Source organism: Trachypithecus francoisi, unplaced genomic scaffold (genome assembly GCF_009764315.1).
Source record: "Trachypithecus francoisi isolate TF-2019V2 unplaced genomic scaffold, Tfra_2.0 Lachesis_group1, whole genome shotgun sequence".
NCBI lineage: Eukaryota > Metazoa > Chordata > Mammalia > Primates > Cercopithecidae > Trachypithecus > Trachypithecus francoisi.
The window spans coordinates 84945352-84962275 of record NW_022681454.1 but is presented as its reverse complement, the minus strand read 5'-3'; the positions used below and the strand labels follow the sequence as shown (position 1 = coordinate 84962275).

Genomic DNA, 16924 nt, shown 5'->3' with positions numbered 1-16924 from the left:
AAATTTAATCAAATTTCCTACTCTCACAGATGGGATTATAGAAAAATTCAATGAATTTTCTGTTTTCAAGTTTGTTAGTGACCAAACCCAGACAAAGATGCAGTTTCCAGTCAAATGTTTTTGCCACTACTAAAAATCTCCATTTATACAGTAAACTCCTTAAGTGTTATATCCATAATTTGTCCTGGAAACAAGGAAATCACTCTCTATAAGCCATTGCACAGTTTATCATATAAACTTGATTTTAAGGACACATTTACTTAATGAAGGCACCATATTGTTTACTGCCTGACTACATTAATTATAAATCAATACTTGCAGCCAATTCCTGAAGAATCTTATCCACTCACTAAAACACAACTAAATTGTAGGACTGCTCCTGGAGTGATTTCTCATTTACTTTGATTTTCTATATTTATTTTAAAATAGTAAAACTTACTACATTATACTCTTGTGGTTAATAAAGGCTAGTCTCCCTTGAGTAAATTCCAATCAGTGTGTTTCTTCTATAATGAAGAACATGTAGTCTATGAAGCAGATCTATAAACAATGTAAAAATTATCACCCTTGGAATATGCAAGAATAATGAAGCTCAAATACTTTCAGTTGGTAATCAAAGGGGGCTAGACAACAAATTTAGCACAGTATTTGCATTGCAAAAAATTGTAAAGAAAAATGAGAATCTTAAGAACAGATCAGCAAAGGGCCAATAAACTCAATTAGTACAAGCCTTATTATGCAAAGAAGTTCACATAAACTACAGTTGCAGAACAACATAGCTACTGCACATTCAAAACATTGTGGAGGTAAGATGTTTGGACATTCTTTTTGGAACCAGGGGCCAGGTAAATTTCACTAACAAATTAGAAAATGATGCTAAAGATTCATATTCTAACAGAAAATAATTATATCTAATAAAAGTATTAAATATGATTAATAGTTATAGTAGACAGTGATTTACTTTGATATAATATGTGTCATTTAAAATTCATAACAACTTTATTGCATATGCAAAATTATCCCAATTTCACAAGTGGAAAATACTTCAAAAGCAATATTTACTTAAAAAAAAGACAGAGAGGAAAAATTTGGTCTCAAATTCTGTGTTTCTAAATACCATGGTCTTTTCATTATACCATACATAAAACAACACTTGAAGGCAGAATGTCAGAATAAAATTTTCTTCTTTCATAGATCAATAAATAGACATTACTCATGGCTTATGAGAAGTTACAGGAAGAACTAAGTTATAGGGCTGAGACTGGAGTTTTGGAATCTCTGAAAAGGATATTTTCTTCAAAGCCTGATGTTGGAAAAACTGAAGAGCCATACACACTATTATTAAATTGGACATCTATCTTATCCCATACACAAAAATCAACTCAAGGCAGACTAAAGGCCTAAATGTAAGACCTGAAACTAATAAAACTCCTAGAAGAGAAGATAGGCTGTTTGACATTGATCTTGGCATTGAGTGTTTTGAACATCACTCCAAAAGCTCAGGCAGCAAATGCAAAAACAAACAAGTTGGCATACATCAAACTAGAAATCTTCTGTACAGCAAAGGAAACATTCAACAAAGTATAAAGGTAGTCTTATGGATTGGGAGAAAATACTTGCAGATTACATATTTGATAAGACGTTAATATCCAAAATACATAAGGAATTCACACAACTCAGTAGTAGGAGAACAACCTATGGGCAAAGAATCTGAATCAACAGTTCTCCAATAAAAACACAAAAATGGTCAATAATTATATAAAGAGGTGCTCAACATCACTAATCATCAAATAATTACAAATTAAAATCAGTATCATCTCACACCTGTTAGGACGGTTATTATCAAAAAGATAAGAGACAACAAGTGTTGGCCAGGGTGTGGATAAAAGGGAATCTGTGTACACTGTTAGTGGGGATGTAAATTGGTGCATCCATTAGGAAAAACAATATTGATATTCCTCAAAATGTTAAAAGTAGAATTACTATATGGCCCAGGAATCTTTTTGTTAGGTATATACCCAAGGGAAATGAAATAATGACCTTTAAAGATATTGGCATTCACATGCTCATTGTAGCATTATTCACAATACCCAATATACAAAAACAATCTAAGTGTCTGTCAATGCATAAATAAATTATTTATATATGGTATATATGTACAATTAAATTCTATTCAGTTTTAGAGAAGGAGACTCCGTCATTTGCAACAATGTAGATAAACATGGAGGGCATTATACTAAGTAAGATAAGTCAGACACAGAAGGAAAATACTGCATGATCTCACTTATATATGGAAAAAGGGAAGGGAGAAAGGTAGGTTGGTTGGTTAAATACATAGAATAAAATGATAGCAGTTACTGGGGTGAGATGTGAAGAGGGAAAAAAACAGGGAGGTGTCAATTAAAGGGCATAAAGCTTAGATACATAGTACAAATGTCTACAGATCTAAGGTGAAACATAAGGACTATAATTATTGTATACTGGAAATGTAAGTGCTCTTACTGTAAAAAAGAAAAAGGAAACTATGCAAGAGGATAGGTATGTTAATTTTACTTGACTGTAGTAGCCACTAACTATTATAAGTGCATTGAAATATAATGTACATCTTAAATGTGCATAATGAAAAATCTTCTTTGCACAATTAAAACTAACTCAAACACAAAATCAAATAATAATAGTGATGCATATTAAGTAAGAAGAAATAGATGTTAAAAGCACAAGTTCTCAAGTTGGATAGATCATGGTACCTGACTTTGAGCAGGGTGGCTAGCCTTTCTTTATATCAGTTGACTTATCTGTAAAATGGTAAGAAAAATAGAACTTACTTCCTAGGACTCTTGTAAGGATTTAGTGAGATAATATTTGCAAAGTTCTCAGAAAATGGTTTGGACACCAAGGATGATATTCTGGCATAAATCATCTTCAAAAGATCCTTCTCCCTCTCCCCATACTCAACAAAAGGGTGGCCAGACAAGGTAGAGACACCCAGCAATTAAAGGTCATAAAGTTCCAGAGGTGGGGGCCACACAGGGTACCACAGAGAATGCCATTGGAGAAGAAGCCACCTGTGTTTTGGTGACTGCAATAAGGAGGTCACTGAGAAGACAGCACAAGTATGCTCCATGGGAGACCCAGTATTCATCTACCAACCATACAAATAGCATATATTGCTAACAGAGAACTACAATAGAACCAGTTCAGTAAAAAGGTATATTCACCTTTTACTACTCTCCTTTACCCTTGCAACAGCTTTGAAAAACACAGAAAAAGAAGAGGAAGAGTGGATCTTAGCCTGTCCCCACAGTACATCCCTTACCTGTAAAAAATGCATGGAAAAGGAGAGAACATCTAGATGGCCTAAGAGACTGATGCTGAAATTAGTCTGGACTGGACTCGTTAAGCTATAGTATGCACTGAAGCATTGCCATAATGTGAGGAAGAGAGTTTGAAAGAATAAAATCTTGCTGATTTCAGTCTCCTGAATCTCTAAAGCCCTTGGGATGAAGTACAAACACTCTCACAGCCTCCAAGGCCCTGCACGATCTCTTCCTCTCTACCCCTCTAGCCTTGCCTACAATCATCCCCCACCACATCCACACACCCACACCCCAACACAGGCGTCCCTCTATGCTGCCACAATTATGACGTAAGTACGTGTCAGGCCTCTGATTTATCATGCTGCATTTTCCTATGCAAACTCACTAACCTCTGTTGATCAGTCTTCTCTATCCCCTCCCTACATCTAGACAACTTTTATTCCACACTGAGAACAAGGATCGTGACCTCGTGACCACCTTCTTCAATGCTATGTCACCAGCATCTAAAAAACTACTTGGAACATAGGAAATAAACAATACTTTGCCCATGAATAAATGAATAAGGGGAGTCATTGTAAATTTAATGTAGTATGAAGGATACTGAGCCATAAGGTTTCTGATGAGACATAAGAAGAAAGGCATCATTAGCAGAGGCAGATGGCAGAAAAGCTCTCAGATGTCTTATGGCAGCAATCTGCAAACAACAAGCTAATCCTTAAATTCACAGGTGTCAAGTTACTTTTGTTCGTGTGTTTGCATGTGTGCATCTAGGTAACTATATTAAACTAATCACCAATATACTTTATAATTATATAAATAGTTATATTTTATAGAATAGCTGTATTTTAACTATAATAGTTATTTTAAAATATTAATAATTACCTTTTACAGAACGTATATAGTATAATAGCGATATTTTAAAGAAAGTCAACACATACCAAAAAAGCCATGCAATTATAAGTTGTCTGGTAACAGAAAGCATCATGTTTTAAAGTATCATCTGGGTGTATCACTATAACTTCTTGGAGGGTGATTATGATCTTCTTAGTCTTTATGGCCTTTATGGTCTGGCTCGGAATACTTTTCTAGCCTCATCTCTCCCAGAATTCCTAAGAGTATTCTGGGCTCCAGTTATACTGAACTTTCACATTTTACTAAACAAGCTCTTTCAATTTGTGCTTAAACACACTTCTCCATTGTGTAGCTAGTCAATCCTTATGTGTTCTTCTTAGCTATCTTTTTTTCCCTAAAATCCGTACCAAACTCTATATCTACCTCCCACATCCCCTCTGATAAGACATTAATCCATAAATACTTCAATGAAAGCATTACTGTACTGTTGTAAAATGAACTATTTTCCTTAGCTGTCCTCCAATATCCTGTGAGCAATTTGAGGGCTACACTTACATATTTCAGTTCCTATCATGGTGAGAAGCACTGAGTGTATACTTAGGAAATCTTGTTGAAATGTACAGACACAAGTTATGCCTTCTAGTATCTCAGACTGCCATAAAAAATAAAAATAAAAAAGTCAGGAAGATTTTCATAAGCCTATGTACAATGTCATTTAAAAAATACTATGAACGTCATGTGGGGGAGCACGGGGATAAAGAGGACTGATGACTTGGAATAACCTAGAAAGAAATCAGAGAACAAATGAAATTTGAACTTGGTTTTGACTAAATAAAATACCTCCAGTTGGCAAAGAAGGAGGTAAGCATAACAAGAACAGGAAAAATCATGTGCATGGCCAGAGAGTTGTTAAATATAATGACATGTTCAGGGAACAGTGAGAAGTTCAATGCCTTCTTTAAAAATAAAAGTCCACTGATAGTTATAATGCCGTACAGCTACTGCCCTCCGTCTCGCCTCCTCTCTTCAACCACGCTGCTTAAAAATGTTACCTCCACTCTTTCTCCATTTCCTCACCTCCCACTTGCCTCCACCCACCGCAATCTGGTTGCTTTTACCACAATCAGCAAATACTTCTGTTTTTAATCTAATGACATATTTAAAAACCTTTTCTTGGTTTTACCACAATAGATGACACAATGTTCGCTCCCTACTTTTGTAATGCTCTCTTGTACTGGTATTCTTAAAGTCACATTTTCCTGGTACTCTGAGAAACCATTGCTAAAATCCTCATCATGGGATGTGAGACCTTCGATGCCTGTCAGCTATCTACATGTACTGATATCCCCTAGAAAATATACGGTAGTAGGACCAATGGATAATATTTATTAATCTTAATCTAGGCATACAAGTTCTTTGTGGCTTTCCCAAAGACAGTCTCGAAACTTGAAACCTAGGACAAAAAACACACAACCCCTGAAATTTTTATTTAAAAAAATCACTTCATGTTCAGAAATCACAGTTGTTTATTATTATTTTTTTCTTTTGTCAACATTTATTTTTGGTTCAGAGGGTATCTGTGCAGGTTTGTTACACGACTAGTTTGCATGTTGCTGTGGTATGATGTACAAATTATTTTGCCACCCGGGTAGTGAACATAGTATCCATAGGTAGTTTTTCAACCCTCCCCCTCCCTCTCCCTCAAATAAGCTTCAGTGTCTATTGTTCCTATCTTTGTGTCTATGTGTACTTGATGTTTAGCTCCCACTTACAAGTGAAAACATATATTTGGATTTCTGTTCCTGTATTGATTTGTTTAGGAAAATGACCTCCAGTTGCATCCATGTTACTGCAAAGGACATAATTTCATTATTTTTTATGGCTGCATAGTTTTCCAAGGTGTATATAGACCACATTTTCTTTATGCAGTCCACCACTGATGAGTATCTAGGTTGATTCCATGTATTTGCTATTGTGAATAGTGCTGCAATGAACATACAAGTGCATATGTCTTTTTGGTAGAACAATTGATATTCTGCTAAAAAGTAGAATAGTAATAAGCATATAGTATATAGTAATAAGCTTACTGGGTCATATAGTAGTTCTGCTTTATGTTCTTTCTGAAATCTCCAAACTGCTTTCCACAGCAACTAACCTAATTTACATTCCCACCAGCAGTGTGTAAGCACTCCCTTTTCTCCGCAACTCTGCCAACATGTTATTTTTTTTACATTTTATAATTGCCATCTGACTGAGGTGAGACGGTCCCTCATTGTGGTTTTGATTTGCATTTCTCTAATGATTAATGATGCTGAACATTTTTCATATGCTTGTTGCCTACATGTGTGTCATTTTAAGAAATGTCCTTTCATGTCATTTTTCCATTTTTAAATGGGAATGTTTGTTTTTCACTTAAATTCTTTATAGTTCTGGATATTAGACCTTTGTCGGATGTATAGTTCAAAAATAATTTCTCCTATTCTGTAGGTTGTCTGTTTTCTCTGTTAATAGTTCCTTTTCCCATGAAGAAGCTTTTTAGTTTAGTTAGGTCCCAGTCGTCTATTTTTGTTTTTATTATAATTGCTTTTAGGGACTACCACACGAAATTGTTGTCAATGCCTAGGTTCAGAATGGCATTTCCTAAGTTTTCTTCTAGGATTCTTATAGTTTTGGGTCTTACATTTAAGTCTTTAATCCATCTTGAGTTGATTTTTGTATATTGTGAAAAGAAGGGTCCAGTCTGAATCTTCTGCATATGGCTAGCCAGTTATCCTAGCACCACTTATTGAATAAGGAGTCCTTTCCCCATTGCTTGCTTTTGTTGACTTTGTCAAAGATCAGCTAGCTGTAAGTGTGTGGCTTTATTTCTGGGTTCTTTAGCCTGTTCCATTGATCTACATGTTTTTGTACCAGTACCATGCTGTTTTGGTTACTGTAGCCTTGTAGGGTAGTTTGAATCTGGGTAGTGTGATGCCTCCAGCTTTGTTCTTTTGCATAGGTTTGCTTTGGCTATTCAGGCTCTTTCTTTGGCTCCCTGTGAATTTTGGAATATTTGAATTTGTTTTCTAATTATGTTAAAAATTATATTGATAGTTTGATAGGAATAAATCTTATTTAGTTTTTACAAAAGAATGGGGAGAGTGGTAGGGAATACTACTTTGTGACCTTAGAAAACCAAGAGAGCTATGACTGGATGCACTAAGTTCCTACAACCCTCCTTCTCCAAGAAAGGTAATGAATGGAGTCAAACTACTTTTACCTGTACCCTTCTGGAACTGTTTCCCCACCCCTTAGGTGATGTTTTACTGTACACAAAATACATGGGTTTATACAGTTACCCAGCTACGAAATAAGCCATCTCACCTTAACTCTACAGAATCCCATTTTGGCAGAGGGCTGTAGCACACATATCTGACGAGAGCACAGCACTGCATCTGATAAGGAATAAGACAGTGGTCTCTGCTTTTTTTTTTTTTTTTTTTTTTTTTTTTTTTTTTTTTTTTTGGATCAAAGCACAGTTTAGCTCAGAAAATGGGACCACCCTTCATTTTGACAGATACCCACAGTTGCTCCTTCTCAGTCTCCTCTTCCATTTTTTGTCTTCTTTCTGTCCTTTAAATATTGGTGTTCTAGAGTTTCTGTGAAAGTAAAATGGCCACTTCACTCTAATCTCTTTCCTTGTAAAATTTTATATATGTCTATGGTTTCAACCACCATTATATGGCCCCCAAGCTATCTATACTCCAAGCTTCTCTGTTGGGCTCCAGATCTATGCCTGCTACCTAGACATCTCCAATTAAAATTTCAAACTTAACATGTGTAAAACATAAATGTTCATCCCCCAGCAACAAAACAAAAACAAACAAAACTTCTCCTACTGTGTTCCATATCCCAGTGAACAGTACCACTTTTCACCCAATTCCTCAAGATGTCATTCTATACTTCTTCCACCCCTACATCCAACAGATCAACAATTCTAGCCCACAAAGAACTTTTTATTCTTTTCAATGCTCTCCATCTTCAGTTCCACTGCCCTGGGCCAATCCACATTAATCTCTTGCCTGTAATAAAACAGCTTTCTAACTAGTCTTCCTTTTCCCAATCCTATAATATAAATTATTGAACCATAGAACTCTTACTCTGCCACATACCCTCTACCTTCCTCCACCTCTTCATCAGTCTTATAATAGATTTGTGCTTCCTTTAGCATAAAGTTGAATACCTTATCATGTTAAAATACAGACTTTCATGTTCTACAAATAGTAAATATTAGTCTATAGATCATAGGAAGATCCCAGGAAACAACTATTTTAAAAAATAATTCAGATGGTTACAATCCAAGTACCTGTAAATCACATTTTGGGGAATATTATCATAAATTCTAGGAGGGTGCTGAAAAATATTTGATGAACGAATGAATGTTCCCAGTGTCTATTTTCTAACTTTCCAAAATGTCAATAACCTTACAGCAACCAGCTTCTAGATGCTGACTTTAAAGGGAGTAAACATTATTAATTTACTTTTGATACAAAGAGTTTGCCATGTTCATCACAGGTTTTCTTAATGAACCACATTTACAAATGACAACCTCTGATAAAGAGTAACAGATTAAGTTCAGTGTCAATTTTGACCAGATATTAAATCTCACAACTCTCTAAACTTCCTTGATGTTAACTACTGAACTATATAATATCCCAGTACCTTCTGGAGATTCTAAGAGATAATGCACTCTGTGTTTTTATAGAGAAGAAAAATATTATCTGGAGAAATCAACATAATCAATAAACCAAGGTCATATTTACCACACTGCCTGCTTCTTAGCCTAATGGTAAACTCTGTATCAGATATCTCAAGATTACTTCAAAGTTTCCATTGTCCAAGCTCTAACCCTAATACTTCACAATAGACAATCATTTGAACTGAGGTTCTTAGTCTAGGTTTAGGTTAAATAATTGGTAATCATATCACTTATACCTTAATAATATGCACATACAGTGAAAATGTTTACTAATATAAGAAAAGACATCCTATAGAAACCAAGGAAAAAGGGAAAAAACAGTACAGTAAGTTAGAAAGTGCTAAAATATACATGCCTACTACAATCTTGGTCAATTGTCAGCTACTAGCACATTTCAAAAATTAATTACCTCCTTATGAATTTCAAAATGTTGAAATAAAATATTTTTAACTTAGTTGCAGAAACTGTAAGTATAATCTTTAATTATAATTTAGATCTACAACATTTTGGGGACAATTACACTAGTTAATGATTCCAAGAAAGCAATGTGTGTGTGTGTGTGTGTGTGTGTGTGTGTGTGTTTGCATATTTTTTTGGTTCTTAATTCTTTTTGCTATGCTGCTTTTTTTCTCTCAGGCTAATGTCATAACAAATCTACATCACTGACCTGAATAAAAGAAATTAGGAATTTAGGTTTTGCTACTGACTATGCTCACTGATTAGAAATAAAAGTGTATATGCTAAGCTACTAAAAGTAAAACTAAATTTGTTCTTTCCTTTTGTTCTTTATTAATAAATTGCTTATGTAAGATATTCATTAGATATCGCCACATCCACTTTGACTTGTAGGTAATACTATGTCTACGTTTTCCCTTCCCATCATAACATTCTTTTTTATTTAGAGTGTCACAGCCACGTCTCATTGCTCAAGCTATTTATTGCTCCATCCATACTAAACATAAATTCAAACTTTGCCTCCTTACTTATCTTGATTTCCAGTAAAAATAGTATCAACATGGAAATCATTCATTTTGATCATCATGAAGACCAAATTGTTTCTCTTCATAAAATGTATATATATATATATTTTTTTAATTGAGCACCATCTTCCCCAATAGACTTACAATGTGAGTAAAAGGATGCATTTGTATGTGTCTGTGTTACTTGTGTCTATAGGTTATTCAACTTTAATTTTTCCCAGTTGCATCTTTCTTCTCTAGATTTAGACAAATATCAACAGTACCTGTTCAGTGATCAAACTATCTCCTGGTCCTCAATTAACATCTTCCCTGTATTACACATTATTCATATTTCAGCTATCTGTGTATTGCCTCTCAACTCCAAATCCACCCTTCTTTCATTTCCTTTGTGATACCTGATGGATCCTATAAATACTGCTCCTCTCCAGCTCACACAATGTCAGTCTTTGTCAATAGAGGGTGCTGGAGGGACACTCCAATGTAGTCAAAAGAGAAGGGAGCTTTTCTTTCTTGGTTTCTTTCTGGGTCACGTGCATTGTCATTTTTTTGGCACAGCTTCAAAGGACTGACATGCTGTGAGTTTTCAGCCCATGCAGCATATTTTTGTAGACCAGCTTCAGCATATACCCTCACATATTTCTTCACCACCAGTAGCTGCATGTTCCTGTGGCAGCAGCACCCCTCCAGTGAGGTCAGAATTCACAGATCTTAGGGGGAAAGGGTGCCCTTTCAAGTCCTCAGTTTCTTCCTGATTCTAGAAGTGGTGACACTGCAACCCTAGAAGTAAATGTTCTGTCTGCATTTGTTAATTCTGTATTGCTTGGCATCTTCTTTTATCCACATTTTAAAACGAATTTAACTGCCTTTTATTAGTTAATAATTCTTTATATCAGATTTTCCCTATGATGTTTTATGACTGGACTGTGTTTACATAGTATGCTCCCATTGGTAGGTTTGTGATTAACTAGACTTCCTCTAAAACAACTGTTGGCAAGCCTGACTAAATGAGGTAAATAAAGACAGAAATAAAGTAGAAAATCTGACAAGAGCAGAGCAATCTCACAGAAATTTTTTAGGCTAGATGCATTAAGGGAAATGTATTACTAGAGAAAATGTCTAGGGCCTTCAAGATTTTCAAAAACGTACTAAGATGCTGAATATGCATTCCATTTTTGAGAATACATCTATATTTGGGCGTGCATACACACACTTACTCACACACACATGTATTCTGAAATATAAAAAGAAAACTAAAAAATCAAAGTAAGTGATTTTTTCTTTAAATGTTATCAACTGAAATTCCACTCAATGCAACCTATATTGGTAGTGTGAGTATATTTTAATGTTTACTATAACTTGTGGTAGAATCCCCCCAAATAAGAAAGCATTATCTTGAGACTGCTAAAAAATTTTAAAGTTCTCGGGTTCAATTTACTGATGAAACACAACTGCTTTTAGTTCAATTCAGACATAAAGGAGCTAAATGTGTTCCATTGCTAATGACTATATATCTAACGTCAACTACCAATTTTTTGAATATGTTAGTGATCCCAAAGAATGGTCACAACAAGGAGAGGTAGAAAATTAATCTAATCCATTATTGCCACTGGAAAACAAATGACTTTGTACATTTTGGCAAACAAGTATGATGTGAGTTTGTGTAAAATCCCCAAAAATCAAACATGTATTGCTAGAAACATACATGTTTGCATTTATGTATGTATATATGCATATATATATATATATATATAGAGAGAGAGAGAGATGTTTTAGCTAAAATGATTCACTTTGCAAAAAAAAAAAAGCTAAAATTTCAATGCAGTAACTCCTACTATTGAAATTTACAACATGAAACAAATCTACAATATTGAAAATGTACTGATATTTGGAAGTCATATCATTTGTCTTTCTGCTTTGGCTGATAATAAGACACAAATTAACCATATGTAAGAGTCATAATTTATATAATATGCTAATTTCTCAATGTAGTAGTTAACAAAATTCTGACTTTACTTGATTTTTGATAGAAGTTAGGTATTTATTTGCACTGTGTCTCTCTAATATTTGGGAGCATTTAAGACAATCTGCACTAAGACAAAGAGTACTTACTAGGACAAAATTATGTTTATAGCCAAACAATAACATTTGGAATGCACACTCTTACTAAAAATAAATAGTCTTTGTCATCATTATAAGGATATGTCCACTTAAATTGACCCATGGAAAGAGGCAGATTAATATTTCAGGTCAAAATATACAATAATGCAAGGGGAAAACGAGAGTTATGCTGAAGAATAGGATTTTTTCCTCTTGTACCAGAATTGTACCTAAGACCCAGAATTGAAGGAGAAAAATAAAAGCACTTAAATCATGACATTCCCATTTTAAAGAATTTTAATGGACTGCCAACATTTAATATCAACCACTTCCCCAAAGGTGGGGATCACCCCTCAACCACATGGAGCCTTACATGTTCAGCCACCCAGGTCAATAAAAGAAAAGGTCTCTGAGGTCAGAGATGTGGTGCTGATGGAATAAACAGCATATTTTTTGCCATAAAAGTGGAATTTATGTTCCTAATGGAAACTTAGGGAGCTCCTGATAAATTAGCTGGTAATGTTTATGAAAGCCTGAAAAAGTGGAATACTTTTTGTTTTGTTAGTTTATCCAGGTAGAAAATGTCCAAACTTATCCATTTTCCCCCTGAGTTATCAGAGAAAGGGAAGAATTTGAGGAGAAATGACACAGTGGCGAATACTGAGCAAAAAGGGACAAGGACTTCTCTAATTCTCGGTGCCTGGGTCATAAGGAAGATGAATGTCTAAAGAATCATGAAGTCCTAGAGAGAAGGATGCCTGAGGGGTGAATGAGCCACAGATTTGGCAGGGAGGTAGCAGGGGACAAGAGACATGCACATCAAAGGAATATAAAGTAAGACAAATGTCAGTTGACGTGCTGGAATCTGACAAGTTATTATGAATGAAAAACTCTTTCATCAAAAATGTCTATTGCAGAGCACTATAGTTAGCAGTAAAAGTGAAGGACTTATCATTAAATTTTTAATGCTTCATCAATAATTCATCTTTGGTGATTCTAGCCCATCAGTACCTAACACATCAAATCAATTTTCCTTGCTTACCTATCTCATTTTATTGTATTTTAATTGATTGGAGACAGGGTCTCACTCTGTCACGCAGTGGCACGATCACAGCTCACTGCAACCTCGACCTCCTGGGCTCAAGTGATCCTCCCACACCAGCCTTCTGACCACAGGCATGTACCATCACACCCTGCTATTTTTTATATTTTTTGGTAAACATGGGGTTTCTCTATGTTGCTCAAGCTAATTTCAAACTCCTGGGATCAAGCAGTCCTCCCACCTCGGTCTTCCAAAGTGCTGAAGTTACAGTTGTGAGCCACCACACCAGGCCTGTCTCATTTTAAAGAAAAAATAAATAACACCAGTTCCATAGAATCCAAAAGTACTAACATTTTAATTTTTTAGGTTGATTTATGTATACCTACTATGTGTGCAGATTGTATGTATGGTATGTATATAGATAGCATAACGAGGCAATCAGTTTGCTCAATACCAATCAGAGGGTTTTGTTGTTGTTGTTGTTGTTTTTAAATGTGTAACACTGACCATGACCTCGTTCTGTAAGAAGTCTTTATCTATGAAACTATATTCACATTCCTTATGGAAGTTCGCAATTCTGCCTTAATCCTCCTAGAAAATTTTTCTTCTTAATACAATTAATTTTATTTAAATAATTGTTTATCACACTGTAGTTAGGTAGACATGTTTTGAAAATCACATAAAATACACAGGACTAATCCAAACACTGAAGTTGGAAATGGAAACCACAGATCCAAACATCTTTAACTATCTATGCATTTGGGTAGATTAAATAGACATGAGACATATACATAATTCTGTAACACTAAAAATGCTACTTCATTTGAAATTACCCCCACTCCCCATTATGTGAAGTAAAAATACTATTTAATGAAAAACTCACCATATCTGTATCTGAGACAGGGCCAAAACTGGTCACGTAGATGTTAGTGAAGACTTCAGTAATACTGTCTGATATAAGAAAAGAGATTGAATATAGATATTATATAATAAGAGCCACAGGAGAGAGAAGGGTTTGAGTACACGGTATGGTTTGAAAGCTGTATCATAAATTTGGGAGTACTGGGTTTTACTTTCTTGTCAACTTTCGCAACCATAATGACTATAATGCTCAGTTATTTCATTGGTTTTTACCATCCTAACTGCAAAATGCATAGAAGTATTATGACATTCTTACTTGGAAACCATATCTGATTAGCACATCCTCATTTATATTGCTCAAAATGAATAGTTTCTTAGGAAATATCATAAGTGAAACAGTTTATAATAAATATGTTATCAGTACTAAAAATAAAGTATGGTATTGTTTGATATAATTCTAAATTTGATGTTTCAACTAAATATTTCAGTATCTCATGATGGTAAAGATTCAATTTGCCGATTGTAAATCAGTACATCTTCTCCATACAGCACAAAACAGCTTGGTAATTATAAATAAACATAATTCCAATTAATACAAAAAAGCTTTATCATTCAGTGACATAAAAAAACAGATTACTTTCAAACAAGCTTGCTTTTAAATGTATTTAAGAATATCTGAAATGCTAAGACTGAACTAAATTGGATTCTAAAGTTATGTAACATCATAACTGTAATACAATTAACTGGAGTGCTCTCTCAACTAGGTAATTTAGATCTTTTATTTTAAATAAGCCAAATGGTGATGGGGAAAAGGTCAAAGAAAAGATCAAAAAACAAAAAATCTTTTCACTGCTCTTGTAGTAGAAAAAAAAAACAGATCATTAATGTTTATCATCATGAGAGAAATGTCTTATTCATTAGCTATCACGTAAACAATAACATGAATTGTTTTTCGTATTATACTAGACACTAATTTACAACCATCAAAGAGAGTAAACTATGTCTGGGATTTTGTATCCATTAAGGCAAGAATAAAAAATAGAAAGGCTATTGATAAAACAGGGTAGACTTTGAATGCCTACTACATACCAGGTATTCTTTAAAGCACCTGAAATATCATAATCTGCATGTCAAACGTATGTGGTAGATTCTCTGTTATCCCTATGCATGTGTACAATGATTCAAAGAAAGGTAAGCAAACTTGCCAAAGACCCACAGCTAATAGAGTAGATAGAGTAATGATTTATAACCCAAGCAATCTAGTTTCTGAGTACTCAAGCTAAATCAAAGCGTCATACCATAGTCAATGATAAACTTAAAACTAAGAGTAGTTTCTTATTAAACGCATGTTTCTATTCACCAGAATACTCCGTGCCAAAGGCATAGTTATAGTGCTCCAAATAAATATGTTCATTACACTTTGTTGTATATACTATTTCATCCCTAAAACTGTATTTTTGAAGTTCTATTATAAAAGCATTTGAAAATAAACTTATGAAATAATTTCAGATGCAATGCACCCCAAAGACCAGCTCAGGAGCAGCTTTCTGGGTATAAAAAGTCCCATAGGATCCTGAGTTCAGAAGAATCTCATGCGTAATTTAATGGTCTATTTGTGCTTTCTTTAAAAATCTTAATTATTTTTTAAACAAAGCGTCCCGTATTTTCATTTTGGACTGGGCATCACAAATTATGTAGCTGGTCCTGTTCTTGAATTTATATATACTAGAAAGCAATTGTGGAAATGAGAACCAACATTTTTTTTTCCTTTTACCCACACCAAATTAGTCACACTATTACATTTATTCAATTAGTAACTAGATAAAACTTTGTAATAGCTGTTGACCTAAAATGTTCCAGAGAAGAGAAATTAAAATGTGAAGGCAGCTTTTACCCTAAGAGAAGAAAGTGAAATGATTCTCCTTAGTTTAAGTAGTAGAGTCCAAGAAATTACAAAAATGTGTGAATGTATTGATGCTAATGATATGAATAACATTCTCTATATGCCAAATGGCAAGTAAAGGGTAAAGGGGTATCAGTACCTAGTGATTATAAGGAGGTGTCAGCTAAGAACTGACATGAAAAATAAGGTTAGTCTCAAAACTCTAAGCAGTGAGAGAAACATCTAAGACTCAGAACATAGATATAAAAAGTTATTTTCAGAAAAAGAAATGGTTTCATGGATTACTGACTTCATAAGCATAGCTAAATAATGTATGCATTGGGGAGATATTGTCCTGCTATGGAAGTTCAGAAAAAGGAAAATCAGCAAGCCAAACACTGACCATGAACATCCAATAGTGTCTAAGGGAAAGGTATTCTTAGCAATGAGTTTTCTTTTTTTTTCTTTTTCTTTTTTTTAGATTTCAATATAGATGGATGCACCGAGCTGTAAACAGCCAACATGGGCTAATGAAATATTTTAGTGTAATGAGTATAGATATTTGATACATCTAACACAATCCTCTAGAATTCTATGATCAAAACTCAATCTTTGGTTATATTTTGGCTTTCCATAGACAAGGAAAGGGAAGTGAACAAAGGAAAAGGGAAAAGAAAGGAATGGAAGGGAAAGGAGGCTAGGGAGATTATATGAATGTAGGCTATTTCCTGTAGAATACAGGTTATTCTAATCTTGTGACTCTGATTTGTCAAGACATTTTATAGTATCGTCTGCTTGTGTTTGTTTTCCCATGTGGTTTTGGAACAGGGTGGAATTGTGCTATTAATGCCTGTTACAAATTCTGATCCATTGAAAAGATGTATGTTACAGAGTAAACAAGTGAATTTATAGTCTGGTGGCAACCTGAGTCTCTGTGCATTTTAGGTACCATGATTCACTCTTCAGTCTTGATCACTATTTTTGTTGGTTTGTTTGTTTTTGTTTTTTAGATGGAGTTTCGCTCTTGTTGCCCAGGCTGGAGTGCAGTGGTGTGATCTCAGCTCACTGCAACCTCCGCCTCCAGGGTGCAAGTGATTTTCCTGCCTCAGCCTCTCAAGTAGCTGGGACTATAGGTGCTCACCACCATGCCCGGCT

The 16924-nt window shown here is 34.6% G+C and overlaps 1 protein-coding gene across 4 annotated transcripts in view; it reads right to left on the bottom strand.

Annotated features, from left to right (window-relative positions):
• Positions 1 to 16924, bottom strand: part of GABRA2 (gamma-aminobutyric acid type A receptor subunit alpha2) — a 158288-nt gene that overhangs the window by 82222 nt on the left and 59142 nt on the right. For 2 of the 4 annotated variants that reach the window (XM_033214771.1, XM_033214770.1), the window contains exon 4: positions 13910 to 13977. The exons of the other annotated variants lie outside the window; for them this stretch is intronic. In XM_033214771.1, coding sequence (XP_033070662.1) covers positions 13910 to 13977 — 68 coding nt within the window. The remainder of the gene's footprint in view (positions 1 to 13909; positions 13978 to 16924) is intronic. 4 annotated transcript variants of the gene reach the window in all.